This window comes from Anser brachyrhynchus (genome assembly GCF_964034855.1).
Source record: "Anser brachyrhynchus genome assembly, chromosome: 5".
Taxonomy (NCBI): Eukaryota; Metazoa; Chordata; class Aves; order Anseriformes; family Anatidae; genus Anser; species Anser brachyrhynchus.
The window spans coordinates 35,588,685-35,613,030 of NC_137699.1; the positions used below are offsets into that span (position 1 = coordinate 35,588,685).

The 24,346-nt window shown below is 61.6% G+C and overlaps 2 protein-coding genes across 2 annotated transcripts in view; both read left to right on the forward strand.

The window, feature by feature from the left end:
* The window catches only part of LOC308196571 (uncharacterized protein), a 44,954-nt gene that overhangs the window by 14,157 nt on the left and 6,451 nt on the right, over positions 1-24,346 (forward strand). Inside the window, 18 exon segments of the mRNA XM_080595708.1 lie at positions 88-234; positions 312-876; positions 4,372-4,409; positions 6,632-7,345; positions 7,421-7,735; positions 7,813-8,115; positions 8,216-8,536; positions 8,614-8,928; positions 8,999-9,307; positions 9,409-9,795; positions 16,173-16,265; positions 16,683-17,925; positions 17,928-19,114; positions 19,185-19,493; positions 19,595-19,936; positions 20,052-20,198; positions 20,276-20,371; positions 20,451-20,841. Coding sequence (XP_080451834.1) covers positions 88-234; positions 312-876; positions 4,372-4,409; positions 6,632-7,345; positions 7,421-7,735; positions 7,813-8,115; positions 8,216-8,536; positions 8,614-8,928; positions 8,999-9,307; positions 9,409-9,795; positions 16,173-16,265; positions 16,683-17,925; positions 17,928-19,114; positions 19,185-19,493; positions 19,595-19,936; positions 20,052-20,198; positions 20,276-20,371; positions 20,451-20,841 — 7,222 coding nt within the window.
* LOC308196283 (uncharacterized protein) lies at positions 9,825-10,834 on the forward strand. Its single transcript, XM_080595079.1, has 3 exons — positions 9,825-10,185; positions 10,265-10,351; positions 10,497-10,834. Exons 1-3 carry the CDS (start codon positions 10,062-10,064, stop codon positions 10,658-10,660), a joined length of 375 nt encoding a protein of 124 aa, XP_080451205.1. The 5' UTR covers positions 9,825-10,061; the 3' UTR covers positions 10,661-10,834.

Here is a 24,346-nt window from a genome sequence, read left to right on the forward strand (position 1 = left end):
CACAGGTGGCTCTGCCCGTGCCCACTGACCCCTGCTCCTGCTGCCGTGCAGATCCCAGCCTCACACTGCCCCTGGCCATCCCTGCAGGTGTCACCAGCAGTGTTGCCCCACTGAGAGCAGTGTCAGGGAGCGTGCCTGTGCCCACGGTCCTGTGCGTGCTCCTGGGGACGTTGCTGGGCCTGGCCCTGGCAGCCCTGGCTGTGCAGGCACACCGCACACGGGTGCAACGCCGAGGTGGGCACTGCCTTGGGGGTTCCCCTGGGATCATAGAGGATAGAGGCAGATGCCGATGCAATGCTACTGCCTTTCAGGCCCCATCAGAGCCATGGATCCTGGCTCTGAGGCCGTGTACGAGGAGCTGGATTACAGCCTGATGCCCGAGTACCAGGAGGTGCCCAGTCACACAGGTGGGAGCACGGTCTTCCCCGGGGCCTGGGGCTGTCCCATCCCTGGACAAGCACCCAGTGCCCTCTTCTCCACTGCAGGCTCCCAGTCCAAGGGCTCAGGCATGAAGTTGCAAGATGAGAACTGGGATAGCAATAAGGAGGAGCACAACCCGAGGGAGGTCCCAGGTAGGGGAAGGGGCACTCAGCAAAGACAGGAAGGCACAGGGGACCGAGGAGAGGGGCCGTGGCCAAGCAGTGGTGCTGGGGAGCTGAGGAAGTGTGGCCCTTGCGGCTGCGTCCTCAGCCCCGGCCCCTCCATGCCTGGTGCAGCCCCCCAGGCCCAGCCTGGGCACAGCCTCCCGGATGGCTACGACGATGCTGCGGCTGTGCCGGAGGAGGCCCCCGCTCCCCACGGCGGGGACACCCCGGCGCACTCCCATGGGGACACGGGCTATGATGACGTTGATGTCAGCACCCTGGGGACAGCGCCGTGAGGAGAGCCTGGGGACATGGCTGCAAGAGGGGGCTCTGGCCCCAGGGACGGGTGGCCCTGCCCATGGGGGGGCACCCATCCCTGCACAGCCCTCAGCACGCTGCAGAAACGGCTCCATCGGCCCACCCACACCCGTGACCCAACATCATACCAGGGTCCTTGTGAAGTTTTTCAGCATGGCCTTTCCCTGCACAGCACTCTTTCTGATTAAAGCCCTCAAGTGCTTGGAACCTCACTCCCAGCACCAGTGCCTCTCTCTCTCCTGGGTCCATCTTCTGTCACTTTGTCCCATGGGGCAGAGCTGGGCCCGCAGGCCCATAGCTTTGGGCATGCGGGAAGGACAGGGAAGAGCCCAGGGCCTGGGCCCGGGGCCTTCCTTTGGCCCCAGAGCTGCACGCTCTCCCCGCCTGGAGAACAGGCTGAGGGAAGGGCACGGCGCTTCCCAGGGACACTTCCCCTGCCACAGCACCCCCAGCACCACCTCCCAGGACACAGCAGTGGGATCACGTGCACCCTCAGCAAGCTGACAGAGGACACCAAGGTGGACAGGAGTGTTGATGTGCCTGGGGGCAGAAAGGCTCTGCAGAGGGACCTGGATAGGCTGGACCGATGGGCCGAGGCCAACTGTACGAGGTTCAACAAGGCCAATGCCGCGTCCTGCACTTGGGGCACAACAACCCCATGCAAGGCTGCAGGCTGGGGGCAGAGAGGCTGGAAAGCTGCCTGGCGGGAAGGGAGCTGGGGGGATTGGTGGGCAGGCGGCTGACCAGGAGCCAGCGGTGTGCTGACGTGGCCAAGAGGGCCAACAGCCTCCTGGCTTGTATCAGAACTGGTGTGGCCAGCAGGGCGAGGGAAGTGATTGTCCCTCTGTACTCGTCCCTGTTGAGGCTACACCTTGAGTACTGTGTTCAGCTCTAGGGCCCCCACTACAAGAAGGACATCGACCGGTCCAGAGGAGGCCATGAGGGTGATCAGAGGGCTGGAGCAGCTCTCCTCTGCAGACAGGCTGAGGGAGTTGGGGTTGTTCAGCCTGAAGAAGAGAAGGCTCCGGGGAGACCTTCCAGTGGCTTTCCACTACTTAAAGGGGACTACAGGAAAGCTGGGGAGGGACTCTTCATCAGAGACTCTGCATCATGGCCTCTCATCCCTGCAGGGAGGCAACAGCACCTCCCACTTGAGTGTTATCAGCAAACTTGCTGAGGATGCATTTCACTCCTGCATCCGGATCATGGATAAAATTGTTGAACGGGACTGGCTCTAGAGCTGAGCTCTGGGGAACAGTGCTACTTATTGTCCACCAAACAACTGGAGAAGCAAGTGCATTCCCCAGAGATGGCAAAGGGTCTAGAGGGGAAGACATGTGAGGAGTTGCTGCCCTGGCAGCCAGGAGGGCCAACTGCACCCTGGGTGCATCAGGCATGGCGTTGCTCGCTGGTCAAAGGAAGGGATTGTCCTTCTCTGCTCTGCCTGCTGCAGCCTCACCTCGAGCACTGCGTGCAGTTTGGGCACCACGGTATAAGGACATAAAACTTAGAGAGTGTCCAAAGGAGGGCTACAGAGATGGTTAAGGGTGTAGAGGAGAAGACGTGTGAGGAGCAGCTGAGGTCCCTTGGTTTGTTCAGCCCACACAGAGCAGGCTGAGGGGAGGCCTCATGGCGGCCTGCAGCTCCCTCACGAGGGGAGCGGAGGGGCAGGCGCTGAGCTCTGCTCTCTGGGGACAGCGACAGGACCCGAGGGAACGGCATGGAGCTGGGACAGGGGAGGGTCAGGCTGAGTGTGAGGGAAAGGTTCTGCACTCAGAGGGTGGTTGGGCACTGGGACAGGCTCCCCAGGGACATGGTCATAGCACCGAGCCTGCTGCAGTTCAAGAAGCCTTTGGACAACATTCTCAGACACATGGTCTGATTTTTGGGTGGTCCTTTGAGGACCCAGGAGTTGGACTTGATGATCTCTGTGGGTCCCTTCCAACTCGGCACATTCCATGATTCTGTGATTCTTCCTCCTGTTCTTGTGATGGCCCTGCTTTGGAGTAGCCTGCCTCACTGCCTCATCCTCTTCCTCCTCCTCCTCCTTCTCAGTAGGAGTTTCTGCCCTTACTAAACGAGGTGACTTTGGCATCCATTGTTTCGTCTTGTGGACAGAGGTGACTGAGAGAGGCATGGGTTGGTTCTCGGGCCCAGCCGCAGGGCCTCTCGCAGGGGCTGGCATGGCTGCATGTTGTAGTGATTTCTGTCTCTTTGGAATTGCCAGGGTGATGGCCCACCTTTCTCAAACATTTATCTAGGTTTTTAGGATTCTGCACGTGTTCAGGGCAGAAGTTCCCAAGCATTGGAGGTGCTTTTATATATATATATATATATGTAAGTGTAAGTGTATGTGTGCAGATAAATAGCCAGTGATATAGCGCCTGTCAGGCTGAAGTTAACACACGTGAAGATATAAGAGTATGTCATAAAAAGATTGATTTTTTTTTTTACACTAGGCTTTCTGATATGCCTACGGGAGTTTTGCGTAAAAACCCAAAGGAAAGCAAATGCCATTTCTCAAAAACTGAAGAAAAAGGAATATTAATTATGTTAATTAAACTGAAATACATTTTACATTTTCAAATATTTATATCTGAAGACAGCGGCAGAGAGGGCCGGGCTCTGCTGTGGTGGTTTTACCCTGCTACGCAGCTGAGCTCCACCAAAACCGCTCTCTCACTCGCCCTCCTTGATGACAATAGGGGAGATAATATGATGGAAAGGGCTCAAGGGTTGAGTTAAGGACAGGGAGATTGCTCACCAGTTACGGCATGGGCAATACAGACTCAGTGTAGAGAGATTAATATAATTTCTTTCCAATCATTAGCAGACTAGAAGAGTGAGGAACTAAAAGGAAGGTAAAAACACCTTCCCCCATCCACCCTCTTCTACATCCTCCCCCGATCGGTGCAGGGGAACAGGCAATGGGGGCTGCGGTCAGTCCCTGATGCTTCGTCTCTGCCACTCCTTCACGGTCATTCTCTGCCCCTGCTCCATGTGCGTCCCTCCCACGGGATGCCGTCCTTCCCGAACTGAGCCTGCGGGGACTGCCCACAGGCAGCAGCTCTTCAAGAACTGCTCCAACATGGCTCCGTGCCTGGAGCATCCTTGCTGTTGCTTGTGGCCCCACCAACACCACCCCATCAGCCCTTCCCTTGGGGTCAGCTGGTGGCAGCTTTGGCTGTCTGTTTGGGTGGCATCCCTGCCTATGGCAGGGGGTTGGAGTTAGATGCTCTTTTAGGTTTGACGTCAGGAGAAACTTCTTCCTTGTAAGGGTAGTGAACCACTGGAAGAGGTTGCCAGGAGAAGTTGTGGATACCCCGTTCCTGGAGGTGTTCAAGGCCAGGCTGGAGGGGGCCTTGGCCAACCTGACCTAGTCGGTGGCATCCCTGCCTATGGAAGGGTGTTGGAGTTAGATGATCTTTAACACCACCTCCAACCCAAGCCACTCTTTGATTCTCTCCAGCACCCAGAGCAGAGCTCACATGCAGTCGGAGGCCGGAGGTAAGGGCATTGCGAGCCAGGAGCAGCAAAGTGGCCGGCTCTTACCCCATCTGCAAGGGCCCTGATGGCCCCACTCTGCTTCATCGTGTCCCTGCAGCTGGCTGCCTGTGTGCGTGTGCTGCACGTGGGCACTTCTTTGTGTTTATGGAGAGAGTGAGAGCGAGCACAAGAGAGCTGTCAGACCCCTCCTGTGTCTGCAGGAGCAGAGCACAACAGCGAAGGCAGATCCTGCGCGCCTCCTGCGTGCACAGGGAGGTCTTTGGGACTGCCGAGAACGGCCCGACAGGATGCCTGGAAGGAGTCCCCTGCACGAGCTGGCAGCTTGTAGCATTCATGAGCTGCTGCCTTTAGGATGGTCGCTTTGCTGCTGCTGGAGCACTGCAGGCTTCTAAATAGGAGTCAGTAAGAGAAACCAGGAGTCCCTGCCCCAGCGACCGCAGGTACAAGCAACATCAAATAGCTGCAGTTAATCTGTTTAAGCACTGAATTCACTCTGGGGAAGCACACTGCCTATCAGATCATATGCCCTGATATGGAAAGCAGCCTTCAAAAATGCTCTTCACAGTTCTGCTTTTCTCATTAGTGCGCTGCGGGTAGTTTCTGAAAGCAAAACCTGTCCCAGCAAAATAGGCAACAGCATTCGCCTGTCCTTGTCCTTCCTGGACCAGACAGCAACCTGCTAAACCTCAGGATACGTGGTGGTTAAGAAGCTGGTAGTGAGCTGTTCCTTTATGGGTTTTGCTTCTTCCTTTTCTCAGATGATGGTTGTGATTGGTAATTTCCAGCACAGCTGCTTGAGTTGGCGCAGGTTGCTGTCGTTTAACCCAGCAGGCAGCTGAGTACCACAGAGCCCTTCACTGGTTCCCCTCCCCTGCCCAAGTGGGATGGGGCAGAGAACTCAGAAAAATAAATAAATACATAAAACAGAGGGCATGAAAGGGCTGGTGGTGTGTGGAGCAGGGCTGGGCAGCACTCCTTGGGCCGAGGCATGTGCCTGCTTGCCGCAGCCTGTCTTATCTTCCTGCCCTGCCTGCCCAGGGCTGGAGCTGGACCTGCCTGGGGCAGAAAGCGAGAAGCGGAAGGAGCTCGGGGGGGAGAGCAGCGCTGCTCTGGCACCCCGAGGACATCACCTGGGCCTGGACCCCAGGCTGGGGCGGCAGCTTCCCACACTGCTCCTGGGGCTGACCTCCCCACCAGGGGGTTTGGGGCTGGGTGCCCAGCTTGCCAGCACGGCAAGGTCCTGCAGGCTGAAGCCCGGCCCGGGCCTTTCTGAGCAGCCCGGGAGCTGCAGCCCCTTGGCAGAGCCCGACCCTGCAGCCGTGGACCCAGGAGCCCCCTGTCCCCAGCGAGCCGTGCTGCCACGCGCTCCTCCTGCAGTGGGGCTGTGCCAGAAGGGCAATGCCCTGTGTCCCGGCCCTGCGTACGGGCAGGGCTTCGCTTTTGAGCAGCGCCTGCACATCCGGCACACACTTCCTCCTGCCCCAGCACCGGGCTGCACACAGGGACACAGGCAGGGAGGGCTGGGCCCCTGCTCCTGGCCCCTTCTAAAGCTGGGGGCTTTTGTGCTGGCCCTGCAGCAGCTGGACCCCCCGCACCAAGCTCTGTGGCTGTCCCTGTGCCTGCTGCTAGGGTCAGACTGCCTCCTCCTCTTCCTCCTCCCACTCTGGGGCTCATTCTTTCTGCCCCCAGCGCAAGTATCACATGGACTGTCTGCTATCAATGCTGAAGCTCAGTCCCCAAGAAGCTGTGCGGGTCCCTAGGGCTCATCCTCGGCTCCGAGCCCCGTTGGTAGCATCCCCGCTGCTGCACAAAGCCACGATGCTATCGCCAGCAGTGCAGGTGGCCCAGCAGCTGCGTGCGGTCAGTGCCGACGCCAGGTCCCCGAGTGGGGGAAACCGTCCCCCTTGTGCCCTGTGCCACCAGCCGCTGCAAGGGGCTGGAGATGTCCCTCCTGCACGTGTCAGGGCTAGAACAGAGACCAGATTCTCCCCGGTGACCCCCAGGCTTGTTCCAGGTGGGTCAAGGCTTCCCCAACCCCCTGACAAAGGCTGAGTACTGGGATGCTGAGGGAAGCCATGTTCTGAGGCAGGACCCTATTCTGGGGCCACTCCTTTCCCCACGGGGACCTGCTCTCCTTAGGCACAGCCCCAACCCCAGCTCAGGGGGACATGGGTGATGTGCTGGCTGGCTCCCCTTGAGGACATCTGGGTGCTGAGCCCCAGTGGGGAGGCGGGGGGGGTGCATGACGCCAGAAGCGGAGCCGAGTCTCATATTTGGGCACGGAGCAGGTTATTGGAGGCTGGGCCCCGGCAGGCAGCAGATAACCCTCCTGATAGCGGCTCACAAGGTGCCTCCGCCGTCCCCATTGGCTCCTGCCAGCGGGGGCTGCCTATATATCCCCCTCCCCGCCGCGGGGCTGCGTCTGGCACTGGGGGCAGGATGGTGCCTGCCAGAGCACTGGGGCTGCTCCTCTGCGTGCAGCTCTGCGGGGGTGAGTGGTGGGGCTGGCCGTGGGGCAGGGGCTGGCCGTGGGGCAGTGGGCAAGCGGTGGGGCAGGGAGCAGCCGTGGGGCAGGCACCCCGCGGGCTCAGCAAGGTCCCTGGGGTTGCCCGCAGGCAGCGGGGAGCTGCGGCTGGTGGATGGCGGCGGGCGCTGCGCCGGCCGGGTGGAGGTGAAGCACAAGGGCGAGTGGGGCTCCGTCTGCAGCTACGACTTTGACTGGGACCACCGCGGCGCCGGCGTGGTGTGCCGGCAGCTGGGCTGCGGTGCGGTGGCCCGGGCATCCCCGTACGCCCCGTTTGGGCAGGGCAAGGGACGCATCTGGCTGCACCCCTTCTTCTGCCATGGCTCTGAGGCCACCTTGGAGGAATGCCCTCACTTTGGCTGGGGCCAGCACTTCTGTGGCCACGAGTGGGACGTGGGCGTGACCTGCACAGGTGAGGAGGGGTGGTGGTACTGGGGATGCCGTCCTGGGACCCCCAGGACTGGACTGAGGCTGGTGCCCGGTACAGAGGCGGTGGAGCTGCGTCTGGCGGCTGGCAGGGGACCCTGTGAGGGGAGAGTGGAGGTGAAGCTGCGGGGACGCTGGGGCACGGTGGCGGACTATCCCTGGGACATGGAGGACGCCGAGGTGGTGTGCCAGCAGATGGGCTGTGGCTCGGCCGCTGGTGCCTACCACAGCTCCCGGTTTGGCCAAGCGGAAGGTCCAATCAGCTTAGCCTTTATCAACTGTACCGGAAACGAGAAGGCCCTTTGGGACTGCAAGATTCAGGGTTGGGGACCATATACCAGCCCAATTAAACACGAGAGCACTGTGGTCTGCCAAGGTGAGTGCTGGGGACATGTGGTTCTGCAGGGAGCCCCCTCGTCCGCATCCGCCCCAAGAGCGCTCCTCTCCTGGCAGGGTTCTCCCGTCTGACTGGAGGGGACGGCGCCTGCTCGGGGCGGCTGGAGGTGCGGCAGGGCCGCGCCTGGGCCACCGTCTGCCACGGCCACGTGGACCTCAAGGCCGCCCAGGTGGTGTGCAGGGAGCTGGGCTGCGGCATGGCAGTGGCCGTCCCCGGTGCCGGCCATTTTGGGGCAGCAACGGGGCCGCTCTGGGACGGCGCCTTTGAGTGCAACGGCAGCGAGCCACTCCTCGCCAACTGCGCCCGGCGGCCGACCCACAGCCAGTCCTGTGCTGGCCCCGCTTCTATCGTCTGCTCACGTAAGTGCTGGGGCTGGGGGGCTGGGGTGGACCCTTGCAGAGTGATGTGCCCAGTGGGTCGCTGTTGTGCTGCCCCCCCAGCGCCCTCTCTCCACCGCAGCCTACACCGGTTTCCGTTTGGCGGATGGCGGCTCGGGCTGCGCCGGGCGGGTGGAGGTGGAGGAGCAGGGGACATGGGGAGCCCTGTGTGCCACCGCCTGGGACCTGCCCGACGCCCACGTCCTGTGCCGCCACCTGGGCTGCGGCCCCGCCGCCTCCCTGCCCCCAGGAGGCCATTTTGGGACGGGCACGGCGACGGGGCCGCTGCGGCGCGATGCCCTGAGCTGCAGCGGGAGCGAGCGGCACCCGGGCGAGTGCCCCGTGGCGGTGCTGGGGGAGCCCGCCTGCCCCCCTGGCCATGCCGCCGCCGTCAACTGCTCAGGTGGGTGCAGGGGACGCGGGCACCTGTGGCAGGCGGGGAGCAGTGCCCGTCCCCATGGCATGGCCGGGCTCTTGCAGGCACCGCTGAGCCCCTGCGGCTGCTGGACGGGGAGAGCCGCTGCGACGGGCGGCTGGAGGTGGCCACAAGCCCCGGGCACTGGGCCCATGTGACTGCGGGGCCGTGGGATGACCGAGCTGCCTCCGTGGCGTGCCGGCAGCTGGGCTGCGGTGTGCCAGAGAAGGTCTATGCTGTGCCGGCCGCCAGCTTGGGCCCTGTGGAGCTGCAGGAGCTGCGGTGTGCTGGCACCGAGGAGCGCCTGGCACAGTGCAATGCCTCGGGGCCTGCCGCACCGCCCAGCCACAGCCCCACAGAGGCGGCCGTTGCCTGCTCAGGTGAGTGCGCCGGGAAGGGCCGCGGGTGCCCAGCGGGTGCCCCCAGCCCCATCCTGGCCCTCCCGTGCAGGCAGCCGGCGGCTGAGGCTGGCGGGCGGCCCCGGGCGCTGCGCCGGCAGGGTGGAGGTGTACAGCGAGGGCACCTGGGGCACCGTCTGCCAGGACGCCTGGGACCTGCCACATGCCGACGTCGTGTGCCGCCAGCTGGGGTGCGGACGGGCCCTGGAGGCGCCCGGCTCTGAGCGCTTCGGGCCCGGCGTGGGGACGCTGTGGCCGGGTGCCGGGGGCTGCTCGGGGACGGAGGCGGCTCTCTGGGACTGCCCAGCCCCAGCACGGCGTGGCTGCCGCCGGGGCGGTGGTGCCGGTGCCGTGTGCTCAGGTGAGCACTGTGATCCCTGAGCTGGGGAGCAATCCCCACTGCCCGTGGGGTGCGCGCTGCTCTGTGAGGTGCCGTGACCCCCCTGTCCCCTGTTGTTGCAGGGCTGCTGCGTCTGGCGGGGCGCAGCAGCAGCTGCAGTGGGCACCTGGAGGTGCTGCACGAGGGGACGTGGGGCCGCGTGTGCGCCAATGACACCAGCCCCGCCACAGCTGCCGTTGTCTGCCGCCAGCTGGGCTGTGGCACCGGGGGGAGGCTGGAGGCCGTCCCCGCACAGGGCTCGGTCCCCGCCTGGCTGGGCTGGGTGCAATGCCAGGAGGGGGCCCCCTCGCTCTGGCGCTGCCCCTCGGAGCCCTGGCACCTGCACTCCTGCGGTCCTGATGGGGTCACCCACATCGCCTGTGACGAGGACACCGAGGGAACGAGCGGGGCCACCACAACTGCAGGTAGCAGCTGCCAGCACGGGGATGCTTGCACAGGTGGCTCTGCCCGTGCCCACTGACCCCTGCTCCTGCTGCCGTGCGGATCCCAGCCTCACACTGCCCCTGGCCATCCCTGCAGGTGTCACCAGAAGAGTTGCCCCACTGAGAGCAGTGTCAGGGAGCGTGCCCGTGCCCACGGTCCTGTGCGTGCTCCTGGGGACGCTGCTGTGCCTGGCCCTGGCAGCCCTGGCTGTGCAGGCACACCGCGCACGGGTGCAACGCCGAGGTGGGCACTGCCTTGGGGGTTCCCCTGGGATCACAGAGGATAGAGGCGGATGCCGATGCAATGCTACTGCCTTTCAGGCCCCATCAGAGCCATGGATCCTGGCTCTGAGGCCGTGTACGAGGAGCTGGATTACAGCCTGATGCCCGAGTACCAGGAGGTGCCCAGCCAAACAGGTGGGAGCACGGTCGTCCCCGGGGCCTGGGGCTGTCCCCATCCCTGGCCATGCCCCCAGTGCCCAGTTCTCCACTGCAGGCTCCCTGTGCAAGGGCTTTGGCATGAAGCTGGCGGATGACAGGTGTGATGGCAATGAGGAGGAGAGTGACCTCAGGGTGACCCCAGGTAGGGGAAGGCATACATGGCATGGACTGGAAAGCACAGGGGACCTAAGGAGAGGGGCCGTAGCTGAGCAGTGGTGCTGGGGAGGTGAGGGGATGCGGCCCTTGTGGCTGCATCCTGAGCCCCGGCCCCTCTGTGCCTGGTGCAGCGCCCCCGGCCCAGCTTGAGCAAGACCGCCAGGATGGCTACGACGATGCTGCAGCCGTGCTGGAGGAGCCCCCTGCTCACCACTGTGGGGACGCCCCCGCACAGCCCCACGGGGACACGGGCTATGACGACGTTTACGTCAGCACCCTGGGGACAGAGCCGTGAGGAGAGCCTGGGGACATGGCTGCAAGAGGGGGCTCCGGCCCCAGGGGTGGGTGGCCCTGCCCATGGGGGGGCACCCATCCCTGCACAGCCCTCAGCACGCTGCAGAAACGGCTCCATCGGCCCACCCACACCCGTGACCCAACGTCACGCCAGGGTCCTTGTGAAGTTTTTCAGCATGGCCTTTCCCTGCACAGCGGTCTTTCTGATTAAAGCCCTCAAGTGCTTGGAACCTCACTCCCAGCACCGGCGCCTCTCTCTCTCCTGGGTCCATCGTCCGTCCCTTGGGGCCACGGGGCAGAGCTGGGCCCACAGGCCCATAGCTTTGGGCATGTGGGAAGGACAGGGAAGAGTCCAGGGCCTGGGCCCGGGGCCTTCCTTTGGCCCCAGAGCTGCACGCTCTCCCCGCCTGGAGAACAGGCTGAGGGAAGGGCACGGCGCTTCCCAGGGACACTTCCCCTGCCACAGCACCCCCAGCACCACCTCCCAGGACACAGCAGTGGGATCACGTGCACCCTCAGCAAGCTGGCAGAGGACACCAAGGTGGACAGGAGTGTTGATGTGCCTGGGGGCAGAAAGGCTCTGCAGAGGGACCTGGATAGGCTGGACCGATGGGCCGAGGCCAACTGTACGAGGTTCAAGGCCAAGTGCCGCGTCCTGCACTTGGGGCACAACAACCCCATGCAAGGCTGCAGGCTGGCGGCAGTGGCTGGAAAGCTGCCCGGCGGGAAGGGAGCTGGGGGGATTGGTGGGCAGGCAGCTGAACAGGAGCCAGCGGTGTGCTGACGTGGCCAAGAGGGCCAACAGCCTCCTGGCTAGTATCAGAACTGGTGTGGCCAGCAGGGCGAGGGAAGTGATTGTCCCTCTGTACTCGTCCCTGTTGAGGCTACACCTTGAGTACTGCATTCAACTCTATGGCCCCCACTACAAGAAGGACATGGACCGGTCCAGAGGAGGCCATGAGGGTGATCAGAGGGCTGGAGCAGCTCTCCTCTGCAGACAGGCTGAGAGAGTTGGGGTTGTTCAGCCTGAAGAAGAGAAGGCTCCGGGGAGACCTTCCAGTGGCTTTCCACTACTTAAAGGGGACTACAGGAAAGCTGGGGAGGGACTCTTCATCAGAGACTCTGCATCATGGCCTCTCATCCCTGCAGGGAGGCAACAGCACCTCCCACTTGAGTGTTATCAGCAAACTTGCTGAGGATGCATTTCACTCCTGCATCCGGATCATGGATAAAAATGTTGAACGGGACTGGCCCTAGGGCTGAGCTCTGGGGAACAGTGCTACTTATTGTCCACCAAAAAACTGGAGAACAAGTGCATTCCCCAGAGATGGCAAAGGGTCTAGAGGGGAAGACATGTGAGGAGTTGCTGCCCTGGCAGCCAGGAGGGCCAACTGCACCCTGGGTGCATCAGGCATGGCGTTGCTCGCTGGTCAAAGGAAGGGATTGTCCTTCTCTGCTCTGCCTGCTGCAGCCTCACCTCGAGCACTGCGTGCAGTTTGGGCACCACGGTATAAGGACATAAAACTTAGAGAGTGTCCAAAGGAGGGCTACAGAGATGGTTAAGGGTGTAGAGGAGAAGACGTGTGAGGAGCAGCTGAGGTCCCTTGGTTTGTTCAGCCCAGAGCAGAGCAGGCTGAGGGGAGGCCTCATGGCGGCCTGCAGCTCCCTCACGAGGGGAGCGGAGGGGCAGGCGCTGAGCTCTGCTCTCTGGGGACAGCGACAGGACCCGAGGGAATGGCATGGAGCTGGGACAGGGGAGGGTCAGGCTGGGGGTTAGGGAAAGGTTCTTTACCGGGAGGGTGGTTGGGCACTGGGACAGGCTCCCCAGGGACATGGTCATAGCACCGAGCCTGCTGCAGTTCAAGAAGCCTTTGGACAACATTCTCAGACACATGGTCTGATTTTTGGGTGGTCCTTTGAGGACCCAGGAGTTGGACTTGATGATCTCTGTGGGTCCCTTCCAACTCGGCACATTCCATGATTCTGTGATTCTTCCTCCTGTTCTTGTGATGGCCCTGCTTTGGAGTAGCCTGCCTCACTGCCTCATCCTCTTCCTCCTCCTCCTCCTTCTCAGTAGGAGTTTCTGCCCTTACTAAACGAGGTGACTTTGGCATCCATTGTTTCGTCTTGTGGACAGAGGTGACTGAGAGAGGCATGGGTTGGTTCTCGGGCCCAGCCACAGGGCCTCTCGCAGGGGCTGGCATGGCTGCATGTTGTAGTGATTTCTGTCTCTTTGGAATTGCCAGGGTGATGGCCCACCTTTCTCAAACATTTAACTAGGGTTTTAGGATTCTGCACCTGTTCAGGGCAGAAGTTCCCAAGCACTGGAGGTGCTTTTATATATATATATATATATATGTATGTGTAAGTGTATGTATGCAGATATATAGCCAGTGATATAGCACCTGTCAGGCTGAAGTTAACACACGTGAAGATATAAGAGTATGTCATAAAAAGATTGATTTTTTTTTTTACACTAGGCTTTCTGATATACCTACGGGAGTTTTGCGTAAAAACCCAAAGGAAAGCAAATGCCATTTCTCAAAAACTGAAGAAAAAGGAATATTAATTATGTTAATTAAACTGAAATACATTTTACATTTTCAAATATTTATATCTGAAGACAGCGGCAGAGAGGGCCGGGCTCTGCTGTGGTGGTTTTACCCTGCTACGCAGCTGAGCTCCACCAAAACCGCTCTCTCACTCGCCCTCCTTGATGACAATAGGGGAGATAATATGATGGAAAGGGCTCAAGTGTTGAGTTAAGAACAGGGAGATTGCTCACCAGTTACGGCATGGGCAATACAGACTCAGTGTAGAGAGATTAGTATAATTTCTTTCCAATCATTAGCAGACTAGAAGAGTGAGGAACTAAAAGGAAGGTAAAAACACCTTCCCCCATCCACCCTCTTCTACATCCTCCCCTGATCGGTGCAGGGGAACAGGCAATGGGGGCTGCGGTCAGTCCCTGATGCTTCGTCTCTGCCACTCCTTCACAGTAACTCTCTGCCCCTGCTCCACGTGGGGTCCCTCCCACGGGATGCCGTCCTTCCCAAACTGATTCTGCAGGGGCTCCCACATGGCTCCAAACAACAGGGTCCATCCCCCAGGAGAAAACTGCTCCAGCTCGGGTCCCCATGGGCGACAGCTCCCCCCAGACCCCCTGCTCCGGCGTGGGCTCCACTCCACAGGCTGCAGCGTGGAGATCTGCTCCAAGTAGGACCCATGGGCTGCAGGGGGACAGCCTGCTCCACCAGGGGCCTCTCCACAGGCCGCAGGGGAACTGCTGCTGGATAAGGGGAACGTCCTGGATCGGGGACCCCAGCACAAGAAAGATGTGGCCCTGCTGGAGCGAGTCCAGGGGAGGGCTGCAAAGGTGATCAGGGGGCTGGACCAGCTCTCCTATGAAGAAAGGCTGAGTGAGCTGGGGCTGTTCAGCCTGGAGAAGAGAAGGCTCTGGGGAGACCTCCTTGCGACCCTTCAATACTTAAAGGGGTCTTATAAAAAGGATGGAGAAGGACTCTTTACTCAGGTAGGCAATGCCAGGAACCATTGGGAATGGTTTTATACTAAAAGAGGATAGATTTAGATTAGACATTAGGAGGAACTTCTTCCCTGTGAGGGTAGTGAGGCAAACGTAGTTACCTAGCAGGTGGCATCCCTACCTACGGCAGGGGGTTGGAGTTACAACCTAAGCTAGTCTTTGATTCCCTCCAGCACCCAGAGCAGAGCTCACACGCAGAGGGCCTGGAGGCAACGGAACTGCAGGCCGGGAGCAGCAAAGTGGCCGGCTCTTACCCCATCTGCAAGGGCCCTGATGGCCCCACTCTGCTTCATCGTGTCCCTGCAGCTGGCTGCCTGTGTGCCTGTGCTGCACGTGGGCACTTCTTTGTGTTTATGGAGAGAGAGTGAGAGCGAGCACGAGAGCTGTCAGACACCTTCTGTGTCTGCAGGAGCAGAGCACAACAGCGAAGGCAGATCCTGCGCGCCTCCTGCGTGCACAGGGAGGTCTTTGGGACTGCTGACAACGGCCCGACAGGAGGCCGGGAAGGAGCCCCCTGCACGAGCTGGCAGCTTGTAGCATTCATGAGCTGCTGCCTTTAGGATGGTCGCTTTGCTGCTGCTGGAGCATTGCAGGCTTCTAAATAGGAGTCAGTAAGAGAAAACAGGAGTCCCTGCCCCAGCGACCGCAGGTACAAGCAACATCAAATAGCTGCAGTTGATCTGTTTAAGCACTGAATTCACTCTGGGGAAGCACACTGCCTATCAGATCATATGCCCTAATACGGAAAGCAGCCTTCAAAAATGCTCTTCACAGCTCTGCTTTTCTCATTAGTGCACTGCGGGTAGTTTCTGAAAGCAAAACCTGTCCCAGCAAAATAGGCAACAGCATTCGCCTGTCCTTGTCCTTCCTGGACCAGACAGCAACCTGCTAAACCTCAGGATACGTGGTGGTTAAGAAGCTAGTAGTGAGCTGTTTCTTTATGGGTTTTGCTTCTTCCTTTTCTCAGATGATGGTTGTGATTGGTAATTTCCAGCACAGCTGCTTGAGTTGACGCAGTTGCTGTCGTTTAACCCAGCAGGCAGCTGAGTACCACAGAGCCCTTCACTGGTTCCCCTCCTCTGCCCAACTGGGATGGGGCAGGGAACTGAGGGAAAAAAAATTAAATTAAATTAAATTAAAATTTAATTAAATTTAATTTATTTTTTTAAAAAAATTATAAAAAGTAAGGTTAAACTCGTGGGTTGAGTTCACCCTTCCTGCTGGGCAGCTTTCCAGCTACTCTGCCCCCAGTCTGTACCCTTGTATGGGGCCATCGGTGCTCTTGCTGAAGGTGCGCTCTCACCATCGTCCAGGCCCTGTGGGTAGACGCCCAAGAGGAGCGCAGCCTGTGCTGGGCCCCGGGCTCCTCCACTCGGCCAGACCTGAGCCACCCCATCACAGCAGTTGTTCGGATACCCCTCTGCAGGCCCAGCTGCAGGAAGGTCGCAGGCAGAGCTCCGCGGCCGCCTGCGGTGTGCAGGGGAAGGGAGCAGCCGGAGCAAGGGTGGGCAGGGAGAAGAGGGCACAAAAGGGCCGGTGGTGTGTGGAGCAGGGCTGGGCAGCTCTCCTTGGGCCGAGGCCTGCACCTGCTCGTTGCAGCCTGCCCTATCTTCCTGCCCTGGCTGCCCGGGGCTGGAGCTGGAGCTGCCCGGGGCAGAAAGCGAGAAGCAGGAGGAGCTGGGGGGGGAGAGCAGCGCTGCTCTGGCACCCCGAGGACATCGCCTGGGCCTGGTCCCCAGGCTGGGGTGGCCGCTTCCCACACTGCTCCTGGGGCTGACCTCCCCACCAGGGGGTTTGGGGCTGGGTGCCCAGCTTGCCAGCATGGCACGGTCCTGCAGGCTGAAGCCCGACCCGGGGCTTTCTGAGCAGCCCGGGAGCTGCAGCCCCTTGGCAGAGCCCGACCCTGCAGTTGTCGCCCCAGGAGCCCCCGGTCCCCAGCGAGCCGTGACACCATGCGCTCCTCCTGCAGTGGGGCTGTGCCAGAAGGGCAATGCCCTGTGTCCCGACCCTGCGTACGGGCAGGGCTTCGCTTTTGAGCACCACCTGCGCATCCAGCACACAAGTAACACGTGGACTTTCTGCATCCACTGCTGCAGCTCAGTGCCCAAGAAGCCACGCAGGTCCCTTGGGCTCAGCCTTGGCTCCAAGCCCCGTTGTCAGCATCCCCACTGCTACACAAAGCCACGATGCTATTGCTAGCAGTGCAGCTGCCCCAGGAGCTGCATATGGTCAACGCCGATGTTGGGTCCCTAAGTGGGGAAACCGCCCCCCCTTCTACGTGCACTGCTCGGAGGGCGAGGAGCCATGGGTATGCACCTGCAGTGAGTGCCTGTGCCACTGGCCAGTGAAAGGAGCTGGAGAAATCTCTCCTGCATGTGTCAGGGAAAGCGCAGGGACCTGATTCTCCCTGGTGACCCCCAGGCTTCTTCCAGGTGGGTCAAGGCCACCCCTGACACAGGCTGAGTGCTGGGGTGCTGAGGGAGGTCATGTTCTGGGGACACCCCTGGCCCTGCAGGGACCTCCTATCCTTGGGTACAGCTCCTGCTGGGGGTCAGGGGAACACGGGTGCTGGGCAGGCTGGCTCACCTCGGGGACATGCAAGCGTGGAGCCCAATTGCGAGGGCGGGGGTGTCCATGACGCCAGAAGCGGAGCCGAGTCTCATATTTGGGCACAGAGCAGGTTATTGGAGGCTGGGCCCCGGCAGGCAGCAGATAACCCTCCTGATAGCGGCTCACAAGGTGCCTCCGCCGCCCCCATTGGCTCCTGCCAGCGGGGGCTGCCTATATATCCCCCTCCCCGCCGCGGGGCTGCGTCTGGCACTGGGGGCAGGATGGTGCCTGCCAGAGCACTGGGGCTGCTCCTCTGCGTGCAGCTCTGCGGGGGTGAGTGGTGGGGCTGGCCGTGGGGCAGGGGCTGGCCGTGGGGCAGTGGGCAAGCGGTGGGGCAGGGAGCAGCCGTGGGGCAGGCACCCCGCGGGCTCAGCAAGGTCCCTGGGGTTGCCCGCAGGCAGCGAGGAGCTGCGGCTGGTGGATGGCGGCGGGCGCTGCGCCGGCCGGGTAGAGGTGAAGCACGAGGGCGAGTGGGGCTCCGTCTGCAGCTACGACTTCGACTGGGACCACCGCGGCGCCGGCGTGGTGTGCCGGCAGCTGGGCTGCGGTGCGGTGGCCCGGGCATCCCCGTACGCCCCGTTTGGGCAGGGCAAGGGACGCATCTGGCTGCACCCAATCTTCTGCAACGGTACTGAGGCAAATCTACATGACTGCTTCCACTTTGGCTGGGGCAAACACTTCTGCAGCCACGAGTGGGACGTGGGGGTGACCTGCACAGGTAAGGGGGGGTGGTGGTACTGGGGATGCCGTGCCAGGACCCCCAGGACTGGACTGAGGCTGGTACCCGGTACAGAGGCGCTGGAGCTGCGTCTGGCGGCTGGCAGGGGACCCTGTGAAGGGAGAGTGGAGGTGAAGCTGCGGGGACGCTGGGGCACGGTGGCAGATGACGAGTGGGATATGGAGGACGCTGAGGTGGTGTGCCAGCAGATGGGCTGCGGCTCGGCCGCTGGCGCCTACCAAGGCTCCCAATTTGGCCAAAGAGATGATCCCATCAGCTTAGCCTTTATCAACTGTGACGGGAATGAGAAGGCCCTTTGGGACTGCAAGATTCAGGGTTGGGGACCATATACCAGCCCTACTAAATATGACAGCGCTGTAGTATGCAAAGGTAAGAGCTGGGGACATGCAGCGCTGCAGGGAGCCCCATCGTCCGCAACCGCCCCAGGAGCCCTCCTCTCCTGGCAGGGTTCTCCCGTCTGACTGGAGGGGACGGCGCCTGCTCGGGGCGGCTGGAGGTGCGGCAGGGCCGCGCCTGGGCCACCGTCTGCCACGGCCACGTGGACCTCAAGGCCGCCCAGGTGGTCTGCAGGGAGCTGGGCTGCGGCATGGCACTGGCCGTCCCCGGTGCCGGCCATTTTGGGGCAGCAACGGGGCCGCTCTGGGACGGCGCCTTTGAGTGCAACGGCAGCGAGCCACTCCTCGCCAACTGCGCCCGGCGGCCGACCCACGGCCAGTCCTGTGCTGGCCCCGCTGCTATCGTCTGCTCACGTAAGTGCTGGAGCTGGGGGGCTGGGGTGGACCCTTGCAGAGTGATGTGCCCAGTGGGTCCCTGTTGTGCTGCCTCCCAAGCACCCTCTCTCCACCGCAGCCTACACCGGTTTCCGTTTGGCGGATGGCGGCTCGGGCTGCGCCGGGCGGGTGGAGGTGGAGGAGCAGGGGACATGGGGAGCCCTGTGTGCCACCACCTGGGACCTGCCCGACGCCCATGTCCTGTGCCGCCACCTGGGCTGCGGCCCCGCCGCCTCCCTGCCCCCAGGAGGCCATTTTGGGACGGGCACAGCGACGGGGCTGCTGCGGCGCGATGCCCTGAGGTGCAGCGGGAGCGAGCGGCACCCGGGCGAGTGCCCCGTGGCGGTGCTGGGGGAGCCCGCCTGCCCCCCTGGCCATGCCGCCGCTGTCAACTGCTCAGGTGGGTGCAGGGGACGCGGGCACCCGTGGCAGGCGGGGAGCAGTGCCAGTCTCCACGGCATGGCCGGGCTCTTGCAGGCACCGCTGAGCCCCTGCGGCTGCTGGACGGGGAGAGCCGGTGCGACGGGCGGCTGGAGGTGGCCACAAGCCCCGGGCACTGGGCCCGTGTGACTGCGGGGCCGTGGGATGACCGAGCTGCCTCCGTGGCGTGCCGGCAGCTGGGCTGCGGTGTGCCAGAGAAGGTCTACGCTGTGCCGGCCGCCAGCTTGGGCCCTGTGGAGCTGCAGGAGCTGCGGTGTGCTGGCACCGAGGAGCGCCTGGCACAGTGCAATGCCTCGGGGCCTACCGCAGCGCCCAGCCACAGCCCCACAGAGGCGGCCGTTGCCTGCTCAGGTGAGTGCGCCGGGAAGGGCCGCGGGTGCCCAGCGGGTGCCCCCAGCCCCATCCTGGCCCTCCCGTGCAGGCAGCCGGCGGCTGAGGCTGGCGGGCGGCCCCGGGCGCTGCGCCGGCAGGGTGGAGGTGTACAGCGAGGGCACCTGGGGCACCATCTGCCAGGATGCCTGGGACCTGCCACATGCCGACGTTGTGTGCCGCCAGCTGGGGTGCGGACGGGCCCTGGAGGCGCCCGGCTCTGAGCGCTTCGGGCCCGGCGTGGGGACGCTGTGGCCGGGTGCCGGGGGCTGCTCGGGGACGGAGGCGGCTCTCTGGGACTGCCCAGCCCCAGCACGGCGTGGCTGCCGCCGGGGCGGTGGTGCCGGTGCCGTGTGCTCAGGTGAGCACTGTGATCCCTGAGCTGGGGAGCAGTCCCCACTGCCCGTGGGGTGCGCGCTGCTCTGTGAGGTGCCGTGACCCCGCTGTCCCCTGTTGTTGCAGGGCTGCTGCGTCTGGCGGGGGGCAGCAGCAGCTGCAGCGGGCACCTGGAGGTGCTGCACGAGGGGACGTGGGGCCGCGTGTGCGCCAACGACACCAGCCCCGCCACAGCTGCCGTTGTCTGCCGCCAGCTGGGCTGTGGCACCGGGGGGAGGCTGGAGGCCGTCCCCGCACAGGGCTCGGTCCCTGCCTGGCTGGGCTGGGTGCAATGCCAGGAGGGGGCCCCCTCGCTCTGGCGCTGCCCCTCGGCGCCCTGGCACCTGCAGTCCTGCGGCCCCGCTGGGGTCACCCACATTGCCTGTGATGAGGACACCGAGGGAACGAGCGGGGCCACCACAACTGCAGGTAGCCGCTGCCAGCACGGGGATGCTTGCACAGGTGGCTCTGCCCGTGCCCACCGACCCCTGCTCCTGCTGCCGTGCGGATCCCGGCCTCACACTGCCCCTGGCCATCCCTGCAGGTGTCACCAGCAGCGTTGCCCCACTGACAGCAGTGTCGGGGAGCGTGCCCGTGCCCACGGTCCTGTGCGTGCTCCTGGGGACGTTGCTGGGCCTGGCCCTGGCAGCCCTGGCTGTGCAGGCACACCGCGCACGGGTGCAACGCCGAGGTGGGCACTGCCTTGGGGGTTCCCCTGGGATCATGGAGGACAGAGGGGGATGCCGATGCAATGCTACTGCCTTTCAGGCCCCATAAGAGCCACGGATCCCGGCTCTGAGGCCGTGTATGAAGAGCTGGATTACAGCCTGATGCCCGAGTACCAGGAGGTGCCCAGCCACACAGGTGGGAGCATGGTCGCCCCCGGGGCCTGGGGCTGTCCCCATCCCTGGGCAAGCACCCAGTGCCCTCTTCTCCACTGCAGGCTCCCTGTGCAAGGGCTCAGGCATGAAGCTGCAAGATGAGAACTGGGATAGCAATAAGGAGGAGCAGAACCCGAGGGAGGTCCCAGGTAGGGGAAAGGGGACTCAGCAGAGACAGAAATGCACAGGGGACCGAGGAGAGGGGCTGTGGCCAAGCAGTGGTGCTGGGGAGCTGAGGAAGTGTGGCCCTTGCAGCTGCGTCCTCAGCCCCAGCCCCTCCCTGCCTGGCGCAGCACCCCCTGCCCAGTCCAGGCACAGCCCCCCGGATGGCTACGACGATGCTGCATCCGTGCTGGAGGAGCCCCCTTCTCCCCACGGCGGGGACACCCCGGCGCAGCCCCATGGGGACACGGGCTATGATGACGTTGATGTCAGCACCCTGGGGACAGCGCCGTGAGGAGACACTGGGGACATGGCTGCAAGAGGGGGCTCCGGCCCCAGGGACGGGTGGCCATGCCCATGGGGGCCACCCATCCCTGCACAGCCCTCAGCACGCTGCAGAAACGGCTCCATCGGCCCACCCCCACCCGTGGCTCAACGTCACGCCAGGGTCCTTGTGAAGTTTTTCAGCATGGCCTTTCCCTGCACAGCACTCTTTCCGATTAAAGTCCCCAAGTGCTTGGAACCTCACTCCCAGCACCGGCGCCTCTCTCTCTCCTGAGTCCATCGTCCGTCCCTTGGGGCCACAGGGCAGAGCTGGGCCCGCAGGCACATCCCCATGGCTCTGGGCACGCAGGAAGGATGGGGAAGAGCCCAGGGCCTGGGCCCAGGGCCTTCCTTTGGCCCCAGAGCTGCACGCTCTCCCCAACAGGAGAACAGGCTGAGGGAAGGGCACGGTGCATCATAAGGACGCTTCCTGTGCTCCAGCCTGCCACCTCCCAGTGCACAGTGAGGGGATCGCATGTACCCTCAGCAAGCCGGCAGAGGACACCAAGGTGGACAGGAGTGTTGATGTGTCTGGGGGCAGAAAGGCTCTGCAGAGGGACCTGGATAGCCTGGACCGATGGGCCGAGGCCAGCTGTTCGAGGTTCAACAAGGCCAAGTGCCGCGTCCTGCACTTGGGGCACAACAACCCCATGCAAGGCTGCAGGCTGGGGGCAGAGAGGCTGGAAAGCTGCCTGGTGGGAAGGGAGCTGGGGGGATTGGTGGGCAGGCAGCTGAACAGGAGCCAGCAGTGTGCTCAGGAGGCCAAGAAGGCCAACAGCATCCTGGCTAGTGTCAGAAATAGCATGGCCAGCAGGGCAAGGGAAATTATTGTCCCCCTGTACTCAGCCCTGTTGAGGCTACACTTTGAGTACTGTGTTAAACTCTAGGGCCCCCACTACAAGAAGGACATGGACCTATTAGAACAGAATTTTCTTATTAGTGCACTGCAAGTAGTTTCTGAAAACAAAACCTGTCCCAGCAAAATAGGCAACAGCATTCGCCTGTCCCTCTCCTTCCTGGACCAGACAGCAACCTGCTAAACCTCAGGATATGTGATGGTTAAGAAGCTAGTAGTGAGCTGTTTCTTTATGGGTTTTACTTCTTCCTTTTCTCAGATGATGGTTGTGATTGGTAATTTCCAGCACAGCTGCTTGAGTTGGCGCAGGTTGCTGTCGTTTAACCCAGCAGGCAGCTGAGTACCACAGAGCCCTTCACTGGCTCCCCTCCCCTGCCCAAGTGGGATGGGGCAGAGAACTCAGAAAAAAAAAAAAAAAGGTTAAACTCATGGGTTACTGTCATGAGACAGTTAAATAGGACAGCAAGTGAAGGGAAAATAATAATGATGATAGCAGTAAATAAATAAGTATATAGATTTGAAACAAGTGGTGCACAGTGCAATTGCTCAATATGCTCTGACCGAAGCCCAGCCTGTCCCCAGGCAGCAGTCCCCCCCAGCACACCCCCTCCGTCTTTATTGTTCAGCATGATGCCATATAGGATGCAGTGTCCCTTTGGCCAGTTTGGCTCACCCAATGTGTTTGGGAGAAGAGCCGGACCCCCACCTCCCTACAGCCTCCTTTAAGGTATTTCAAGAGCATGATAAGGTCACCCCTGAGCCTCCTTTTCTCCAGGCCTTTTTCAGCGGCTCTCAGCAACTCCTCATAAGACTTGTTCTCTAGACACTTCAACAGCTTTGCTGCCCTTCTTTGGACACACTCCAGCACCTGCCTGTCCTTCTTGTAGTGAGGGGCACAAAACTGAACACAGTTTTTGAGTTCTAGTCCCTCCAGGGCCTAATAGAGAGGGACAATCATTTCCCTCTCTGTTGATCACCTGGGTGCCGTGCAAGTGATTGTACTCGAGATAATCTGCTCCATGATCTTCCCCAACACTAGGGTCAGACTGACGGGCCTGTAGTTCCCCGGATCCACCTTCCGGCCTTTCTTGGTGGTGTGTGTCACATTTGCTATCAGCCAGTCAACTGTGACCTCCCCTGATAGCCAGGACTGCTGATAAAAGATGGGAAAGGGCTTATTGAGCACTTCTGCCAGCTCTCTCAGTATGCTTGGGTGGATCCTATCTGGTCCCATAGACTCAGATTGTGCATTTCCCAGTGGTACAGGAGGTCACTAACCATTTCCTCGTGGATTATGGGGGCTTCATTCTGCTCCCTGTCCCTATCTTCCAGCTCAGGGGGTTGGATACATGGAAAACCACGGGTCTTGCTGCTAAAGACTAAGGCAAAGAAGGCAGTAAGTACCTCAGCCTTTTCCTCATCTCTGGTCAGTGTGTTTTTCCCCCACATCCAATAAAGGCCGGAGATTCTCCTTCATCCTCCTTTTGTTGCTAGAGTATCTAGAGAAGCATTTTCTATTGTCCTTGGGGACAGAAGCCAGACTCAGTTCCAGCTGGCCTTTGGCCCTTCTCCTTTTCTCCCTGCATAGGTTCACAACATCTTTGGACGATGCGCCTGAGTGGCCGGCCTCTTCTTCCAAAGGTCATAAGCTCTCTCTTTTTTTTTTTCCTTTTTTTTTTTTTTTTTTTCCCTGAGCTCAGGCCCCAGCTCTGTTCAGTCGGGCCCATCCTATTCCCTGCAGGCTCATCTTTTGGCACATGGGGACAGCCTGCTCCTGCGCCTTTAGGACTCCCTTCTCAAAGAGTGTCCAGCATTCCTGGACTCCTTTCCCTTCAGGACTGCCTCCCAAGGGATTCCACCAACCAGTCTCCAGAGCAGGCCGAAGTCTGCCCTCCAGAAGTCCAAGGTGGCAGTTCTGCTAACCCCTCTCCTTACTTGCCCCAGAATCAAAAATTCTGAATTCCTGATCACTAGGGCCAAGATAGCCTCCAGCCTTCACATCACCCACAAGCCCTCCGCTGTTGACAAGGAAAAGGCCCAGCAGGGCGCCTTCCCTACTTGGCTCCCTCTGCGGCTGCATCAGGAAGTTCTCTTCCATGCACTCCAGGAACCTCCCTGACTGCTTCCTGCCCGCTGTCTTACATTTCCAGCAGATGCCTGCTAAGTCCATGTCCCCCCGGAGATCAAGGTCTAGCTCTCGGGAGTCTTCTCCCACCTGCTGAGAGAATATTTCACCGTCCCCTTCGTCCTGGTTGGGCGGTGTGTAACAGCTGGGGGCTCCAGCAGCAGCCTCCCAGCACTGAGCAGAGGGAAGGATCACCTCTGTGGAGCTGCTGGCACCCCTGTGCCTGAGGCAGCCAAGAATGCCGGTAGCGGCAAGGGCACGCAGCTGCCCCGTGCCCCGCGCAGTGTCCACCAGGAGCCCTGGTCCCTTCCTGCCGAGCTGCTTTCCAGCTGGGTGCCCGCAGCAGGTCCTGGTGCTGGGGCTGCTCTTCCCCAGGGACAGGGCTCCTGCTGAGGGTGCGCTCTCACCATCGTCCAGGCCCTGTGGGTAGACGCCCAAGAGGAGCGCAGCCTGTGCTGGGCCCCGGGCTCCTCCACTCGGCCAGACCTGAG

What these genes read in the sequence shown, in the direction of transcription:
- LOC308196283 (XM_080595079.1), top strand. Translation starts at nt 10,062, where the DNA reads ATGCCGATGCAATGCTACTGCCTTTCAGGCCCCATCAGAGCCATGGAT. An exon ending in GGAGGTGCCCAGCCAAACAG is followed by an intron (nt 10,186 to 10,264) that starts GTGGGAGCACGG and finishes TCTCCACTGCAG; the next exon opens with GCTCCCTGTGCAAGGGCTTT. An exon ending in TGACCTCAGGGTGACCCCAG is followed by an intron (nt 10,352 to 10,496) that starts GTAGGGGAAGGC and finishes TGCCTGGTGCAG; the next exon opens with CGCCCCCGGCCCAGCTTGAG.